The sequence below is a fragment of the Anser anser genome (genome assembly GCF_964211835.1).
Source record: "Anser anser genome assembly, chromosome: 15".
Classification (NCBI taxonomy): domain Eukaryota; kingdom Metazoa; phylum Chordata; class Aves; order Anseriformes; family Anatidae; genus Anser; species Anser anser.
In genome coordinates this window covers 12,147,368-12,155,515 of record NC_139736.1, presented here as the reverse complement: position 1 = coordinate 12,155,515, position 8,148 = coordinate 12,147,368, and the positions used below count along the sequence as shown (strand labels likewise).

The 8,148-nt window shown below is 50.5% G+C and overlaps 1 protein-coding gene across 12 annotated transcripts in view; it reads left to right on the top strand.

Moving 5' to 3' along the window:
* Positions 1-5,853: 5,853 nt before the first annotated feature.
* The window catches only part of CLUAP1 (clusterin associated protein 1), a 75,211-nt gene continuing 72,916 nt past the window's right edge, over positions 5,854-8,148 (top strand). For 2 of the 12 annotated variants that reach the window (XR_014572895.1, XR_014572896.1), the window contains exons 1-2: positions 6,152-6,386; positions 6,603-6,714. Coding sequence is in view for 10 of the 12 variants with exons in the window: in XM_083800950.1 (XP_083657076.1) it covers positions 6,365-6,386; positions 6,603-6,714 (134 nt within the window). In the remaining 2 variants the exon portion in view is untranslated. Of the gene's footprint in view, positions 5,986-6,151; positions 6,387-6,437; positions 6,457-6,602; positions 6,715-8,148 lie in introns of those variants that run through there. The other 10 variants (XM_083800949.1, XM_083800944.1, XM_083800946.1 and 7 more) reach the window with 9 other exon arrangements.

The following is an 8,148-nucleotide window of genomic DNA, read 5'->3' as shown; positions in this document are numbered from 1 at the left end:
TGGCTTGGCACAACCAGCAGGTGTTGCTGCTCTGGGCTCTTTCCCCTGGCATTGCTGGCACCAGAGTTTGCAGCATGCACGAGGAGGGTCCTGCAGGCAGTGCCAGGTGTCAGCAGCCCTGGAGCCTCCTGCGACTCCACGTGCTTTGGGTGAGGTTTTGAGGGGTTTTCACTTCTCTTAGTGAATGAAAGCTGGAGATGGGCCCTGGGCTTACTGGCACCACGGTACATCTTCTGGAGCTCCCCCAAAGGGAGGTTTCTGGGTGCATGTGTCCCCTCTGCTCAAGGAGGTGCAGATGTGCCCACCATGAGCTTCTCCTGATGTCACTGCAGATCTTCCAACAGCTTAACTGCAGAGGAAACAATGTCACCTGCCCAGGAAACCTAAGATCTTCATTACCTCACCAATAACTCCCCAAATCCCTCAATATCTCCAGTGCAACAGCTTTTGGTTCAACTGCAGAAAGGTTACAAGGGCTCCCCCCATCTGCTGTGCGCTTCGGACAGAGGCAGGTGAGGACTGCAGTGCAGCCAGCTGCTGGAATGATGTTGGGTTGATACAAGAGACAGTCGCTTCCTCCATGGGCAATTTCACAGCTGAGTGGATTTTTGCAATAGGAAAAGGCACTAAGGACAGACAGGATGCATCTGGGCTGCTTCCAGATGAGGCATGGCTCTGCTATTGCTCATCTCTTCCTTACAATCGTTCTCACACATGGGCTGGGTCTGCCCAGTGTCCCATCCGCAGAGATCAGGAGCCAAAATATTGACTGTACGGAAGAGACACAAAACTTTTCACAAGTGAACCATGATTTTGGATCCCTTTGCCTAGTAGTGATGATGATCTGGACTTTTGTCCCCACGTAGTCTATAAATCAAGCGGTGCCAAGCCATCTGAATACAGACACCCCAAGATTAGGGGGATTTAGGGGAGGTAAGTGCTTACAGCTGGCTTCAGGCAGGCCACGTGGCACTCAGCTTTGAAGGGAGCTGCTGGAGAGTGGAAATATCGTCTTGTTTTTCACTGCATATAGATGAGAACCCAGTCCCTCCTCTCCTGACCTGTCAGACGAAGTCTGAGATAGATCTGGAAATCTATTTGCTTGGGGATATTTTTTCATCCTAAGTAGCTTCTCTTGCTTATCTGCTGAGTGATCAAACAGTGGCGGTTGATTTATTACCCCTTCTGCATGATACATGGGCTGCTGCTCATCCTGGGCACCGCACTCTGCTCTCCAGGCTCCCTTAATGCCAGCACATTAGCAGGAGGGAGCAGCTGTGCAATGTAATTACAGGGAACGTGACATTCCTGGATGCTTCCCTTCCCCAGGCACAAAGCATCGCATCTCCGGGGTTCCTTGGCACAGCCCCGTGGCTCCCACCAGTGGTCTCCAGCCGTCCCCTGTCCTCCCCTACCTAGAAATAGCAGTCGCTGTCCTGTCCTCGCTTCTGGAGCGATGAGGAGATGGTAAACAAGTGGGAAGGGTGGGGGCTGCTCCTGAAACTCTCTTCCATGCTCAGCAGCAAGCAGAAACCCCAGGTTGTGTGGATGGGGCAGCGAAGGTGGCAGCACATGGCACAAAACAGCCTTCAGGTGACAGTAAATCTGCCCTGGCTGTGAGCTGGGGGAGGCTCAGAAGCCAGGCACCAGAAGTGGGGTGCAGAAACCTGAATGTGAAGCATCTGTGTGACACTTGCATATACCAGCCAAATGAAAGCCTTTTTTTCCCACCCTGCCTTTTCTTTTCTCACCAGTTTCTCTCTGAGTGAATTGCTCTGGCAGATTCCCTTCCCAGTCCTTCAAGCCGTAAGGGGTCTGCCCATAGAGCTGACGCTCTCCTGCAGCATTTATCTCACAGATAGCTCAGGAAGCAACAGAGCAGAAGCAGTCTTTATTTTCTCAGCCATCAAGGCAACCACATTCTCATTTTGCGGTGCCTGAGAGGTGGCTTGGAGCAGGCTGATGCCTGCAGCGACTTCACACGGAGCTCTTCTGGGATGTACAAGAAGTGTGAGGCCTTTTTACTCCTTTTTCCCATCAGGGAGGGCACAGATGAATGTTTGTTGCTTTGTGCTCGAGGAATCTCAAGAATCCTCGATCATCTCAAGACTTTCTACTTCTCATTTTAAAAAAACATTAGAGAAATCAGAATAAAAATTGCTGGCTTTCTCAAGTGGTCATATTTTCAACAGCAGAGTTTATCCCAGCCCTGCCAAGAGCTCTAGCCATGCCAGCCCTGGGATCAAGGACTGAATCTGCAGTGCAAGAAGAGCCACACAAGGCAAGGAGACAACATCAGGGAAAAAAAGTAGGTGAAGCCTGCAGCTCTTCTCCCTGCTTGGCAGGTCAGTGAGCAGCAAGGCTCTGGGACGTGGCAGGGATCAGCTGCTGCTGGAGGGAGGCTGCGCTCAGGCTCTCAGAAGTTTGTTTTAGCTAGAAAAATTTCTTCCTTCAGTTTTAGACATGTGAGTTTCTAGCTGGGGTGCAGTTCTGAAACAGGGGCACAGAGGAGCGTGGGCACAGTGGCTCAGCCTGCCCCTGGGAAGGGCGTTGTGATGCGATGCCACCACCTGCCCTTGCGCTCCCCAGACTGCCCCGTGCTGCTCACCTGCCCGCCAAGCGCAGCTTATTTGGGATTTTAGAGCATCAGGAAAACTCCATTTCAATGATCTGGCAGAGGCACTGTGGCCACTCCTTCTGCATGTGAGCTGGAAGAAGCCTCGCTGGCAGCCCCTGTCTGCCTCTGCATCTATGAGCATGGGCAGATGCCGCCAGGGATGCGCGGCGAGCGGCCAGGTCAGCCCGGCTGCCAGCAGCAGTCCCCCGTGGGAACAGCACAGAAGAACAGTTCTCCACCAAGTGTTATGGAAAAAACACTTTAGGACAATCTGCCAGGTGTTACGATGTAGAGGTGTGAGAATTTGGCTAGAAACGTGCCATAGCAACTTTAATGTCGAGTGCTGCCAAAAGAACAACCTTAGGAAAGAACAGCAGAATGCTTAAAATGAAAAATAAGTATATATATATAAAAAAAAAAGCCTTCATTTGCAGGAAGCTGGCAACAAGAGTTCAGATGGCTGAAAGAAGGAAAGATTACTAGAGCTGGTTATTTGCACACTGGGAACCTGGCAGACAGGGGGGCAGTGTTCGGATGCGACGGGACCGTGTGGAGCCTGGGATGGGAGCTGCCAGAGGGGAACTGGAAAGTGTCAGCTGACGGCCAGGAGAATCGGAGCACCAGGTCAGCAGGGCTGCTCTGGTTGCAAGGAGCACCTGGGGAACACCGAGGAATAGGCAAGCCACGAGACTCTTTCTCTCTTCTCAGATGAAGATGTGGTAGGCAGATGTGACCAAATAGTTCTTCCTTCCTAAGGGCTCTGAAAACAGCTCTTGAGAGCAAGCAGAGACTGGTAGGTGTCATGAGGTCTGGCTGCCCTTGTGAGGTTCAAGGCAAGTCACCTAAAGCAGGCTGCTCAGGACCATGTCCAGAGACCTTTTCAGTATCTCCAGGGATGGAGACTCACAAACCTCTCTGGGCCTAGTCACCCTCCTAGTAAAAGGAGTGTTTCCTGGCATTCAGAGGGAACCCCTGTGTTTCAGGCTGTGCTCGTTGCCACTCGTCCTGTCACGGGGTACCACTGAAATGAGCCTCACTCCGTCTTCTTTACAGTCTCCTTTACATACAGTTTTTCATGAATAGTCAAGAAGTGCTAGATGTTCTTCAGCAGCTAGTTGGAAGTCATCCTACATAGCTAAATACAAGATACTATAATGATACTTTATCTGTTGACAGCTTCACAGAATGGCTGAGGTTAGAAGGGTCATCTGGTCAAACCTTGTGAGACTGCTTCTCCTTCCCTGCCTGCCACCTCTCAGGTCGCAGAGCTTGTCTCTGGCCCTGCTGCAGAAACTGTGCTTCTTGCAGAGGCACGGCAGTTCGCACAGCAGCCTCTGGCACTAAGTCAGGAGCTGACACAGACATCAGGCTGTCTGATGGCATATTTGAATGATGTACTATTTAAAAGCACATTCTGCTAAACACTTGCAGCAGTTAAAAGGGACAGGATGGCATGCAGCCTGGATCAATGATGTTCAGCTGCTCAGGTCAGTGGTTTCTTGGTGAAACCACTGACTGATGGATGCTCGTGAGCCAACGGATGACTCCACTCCAGTGGTATGGAGCCAGAGAAATGGCTAAAAGGTGTTGGCACAGCCCTGAAGTCAAAACAGAAGGACATAAGTGGGATGAGGTGATACAAACAGGGCCCGGGCTGTGGAAGGGGTTGCCTGGCCCCAGTTGTAGCACACATGGTGCTTATCAGCCCTGAAGTGATTTGGGGAGCCCCAAAATTCACGTGTGCAACATGTGAAACAAGCAGATAAGAAAATTTTCCATGAGGATTTAAATAACAAGCTGTTACTGATGGTCTCTTCTGTCGTTCCCAACTGCATCTCACAGCGTTGCCATTCATAGCAGGGGCTGCTAATTCCTTATCACCAGCGGTCTGGGCTGAGTGGTGCAGCCACCACCTTCCACCAGGCACCGGTCTGCTTGTGCCTGAGGGGCCATCAGTGCCCTGTGTGCTCACAAAACGCTTGGGCGGTGTTCATCACCCCTGCCTGGCTTCCTCCTACACCTTCACCAGGCCCCCAGCAGAGGTTGAGGCTTCCCACAGCCCTAATGGAATGAAATTGCATTTAGATGAAATTAGAGGCTTGGATGGAGACCGGTCGCTGCAGGTGTACAGTAAAGATATCAACTCAGAAATCTGCGATGTTGTCACATAGTTCACCTATTGCTGCAGGAAATCTGCACCAGAAGTTTAGGTTTTCCTTCCTTTCCAACAAAATGTCCAGCTTCTGTAGTGGTGAAGGGAAGAAAAAAAACCCAATGCAACATTAAAGTGTGAACTGGGCTGTGGAATGGGGAGTAGTTTACGTGGAGGCTAGTTCATGTCTGGGGGTATGAACACAAATGTATAGCACTTTTCTCTTGGGTCAGAGTTTCTGGGGATGGGAACATGGCAGGGAGAAAGGTTTGGCCCCATGCTGCAGGTTCCTGTCAGTTATACGGCTGCAGTTTGCTCCTGGCCCTTTTACTTCAAAGCTGCATTCACTCCAGTGACATTCATGCTGCCTAATGTTCATCTATGAATATGAAGTGAAGAGCTGAGTTAAACAATATGGTGACCTTTTATTTCATTTATTTTATTTTATTTTGCCCACCAGTCAATGTGGTGCAGCAGGGGAATGATTCCTTCCTTCTCTGGTTTTCCCTGCCCAAGTTATTGGATGGCTGATAAGCCCTTGAACTAATGAATTATTTAAGGTTTTCTATCGTACGGCATTCTGGCATTAGGAACCCAACCTCTAATCATGTATCCTGTTTTTTAATGTAACTACTTATTTTCAATTTTTATCTTCATAGGATTCATTGTTATTTCCTTGCTTTTGATTGCTCTTTCGATCATGTAGATAGGGGGCTGCTCAACAGAGTTTGCGTGTGCATGTGTTACATATGCTTGAGCAGTTGGAACTGGTAAACTGAGGACTGTTCACAAAATGTACTGAGGCATCCATAGATCAGCCTGACATCTAGATTATTTTCAGCTCATTCTGCCCCGCAATATTGATGGCCCTGTCAGTAAGAGCTGTGGCCACTCCGCCCGGTGCTTCCGCAGTCCCGTGGCCAGAGCTCCCGTTCCTTTAGGACATCTGAAACAACAAAGTGTTGGCGGAAAAACTGTCACGTTGTCCTTACTTGATTCATCAACATGAGAACTCCTGTTGGCTACGTCTGTAGGGGCAAACTCGGGACACCGATAGCCTTTGAGTAGTTTGTTATGAAACCCCGCTGACAGGATCAGTCAGCGTCAGTCGTGGGCAGGAGCTGAGGGGTGGCAGGGGGCGAGGGGCCGGCCTGGGGACACGGCTGTTGCTGGGTGTCGTGAGGACGGACAGCGAACGTGGAAGTATTTGCTGGAGGTATTTGCTCATCGCAGGGGTCTGCGCTGCTGCATGCGGCATAGGCTGCTCCTGGGGCTGCCCGTGCCTTTCGGTGAGCCGGGCAGATCCTGCCAGCGCCGTCGGTGTGGCTGTCACACCCCGGGCACCCGCCGCAGCTGTGTGACCGTGTGGAGCGAAGCGTTCCTGCCCGCCCCCGAGCTCAGCCCCGCTCCAGCGTGCGGGCAGAGCTGCGTGCCCCCGCCTCGCCGCCATCCCAGCCCCGGCCCTCCCACGGGACCCGAGGCGGGATGCGGCCCTCCTCGGCGCTTCGCTTCCCGATGAAGTTCGGCCCGGCCGCTGCGCCGTAGGGCGGTTGCTGTAGCGACGAGCGGCGCGGCCTGGTGCGGCGGAGCTCCCGATGTCGTTCCGCGACCTGCGCAGTGAGCGCGGCCACGGGTCCCCTCGTGTCCCCCCCTGTCCCCCCGTGTCCCCCCTCGGGTCCCCGGGCTGGTGCGAAGGGCTCCCGGGCCGGGCTCAGAGCCGCGCCGTGCTCCGTTAGGGGCGCCGCGATGGCGGCCGGGCCCCGGCTCCTCACGGGGGGCTCGGGGTCGGTGCTCGCAGCAGCGCCCGGACCCGCGCTCTCGGCTGTTTTTCAGATTTCACCGAGATGATGAGGGCGCTGGGGTATCCCCGGCTCATCTCCATGGAGAACTTCCACGCCCCGAACTTCATGCTGGTTGCCGAAGTGCTGCTGTGGCTGGTGAAGAGGTGGGTGGGTGGTCGCTGCCGTGGGGCCGCGGGCCTCGGACCGACGGAGAAACTTAACGCGACCCGGCCGTTCTCTGACATCTCCCCTCCGCATCACGTAGAACATGCAGTAATTAAGTTTGAGGCTTTGGAGTTTAATTATGGAAGCTGACAATGTGTTTTGGTAACTGAAGTAGAGAATAGTGCCCGAGTCCTGTCAGGGACGGCACCCTGAAGCTGGGTGGACTTAAAGGTGCTTTTACCTTTCACGTATTCCACAGGCTGTACCGCTGGCCTTGCACCCCAACCAGGGCGATGTGCAGTCAGAACTGCTCGTTAGTTAGTTTTTATCTTGTTACAGTTCTTACTGGTTCAGCTTGGGCTTGTCTAGCATCCGTGCTGCATTGTAAAACCGTGCGCATATAAATACAGTATTCACCTACCGCTATCCAGTTACGGTTTTGCACCCACCTAACCCATTGACAGACTTTGTTTAAACGTTTATGAAACTTGACCTGCTGATACATACTCTTCTTTCCCTCACATATGTGAAAAAAATAAAACAACTTAAGCTACTCCCCACATCGAATATTCCAATGGAAAATAGTGATCTGTTTGCCTGATAGCTGTTTCTTTGGCCTGGATTTGTAATTGATATAATAGCTGGGAAATTAAATTGAATGGATGTTTCCTGAATGCTGTCACAATTGTAGTAAAATAGGGGAATACTTAAAAATGATTCAAAAGTACTTGAAATGAGTTACCCAAATATTATTTAAACTACTGCTATTACACAGAGGGTCTAAATTACTTGTTTCCACCTCATGTTTAAAAGTGTGAATCAGTGTCCCCCCCACAGCAACACAACAGGGTTGCTGTGAAAATAAAGAAAATAAAAATATCATTTTTAAAATAGTATTTCTAAAAATAATAAAAATAATAAAATATCGTTTTAAAAAATAGTATGTCCCTACTTAAAAGCTTAAACTTCAATGCTGTGAGATAACTGGGAGCTCTGTGCCTGTTAGGGAAGCGCTTTACTTTCAGACCAAACAGCAACTGAATGCCAGCATCCTTCTCTGTTATGAGTCAGATTTACACTTGACACTGACAAGCAGCTTTTCCTCTCAAGAAGCCTTTTGATTACACTTTAAAGCAGAGAGGGTACTTTGCACATGCCTTGCTCTTAATTGCAAATGTGACTTGAAAGGGAAGATGTTTTTTTTTTTTTGCCTGTCTGAATGGTGAAAATCTCAAAGCCCGGGAATAACCCCAGGAATTTACTTTTTTTTCTTCCTTGGTTCCTGTAGGCTGGGGACTTCTGGAAGTTTCTGCGCTTCACTAGTCCTTTTTAAAAAGCAGTTCACAATCTTTCCGTCTGCTTTTTCATGTTTCATTTAATTCTAAAAGTAATATGTGTGAAAGGATGTCCGTGAGCGTGTACTTTTCTCATGT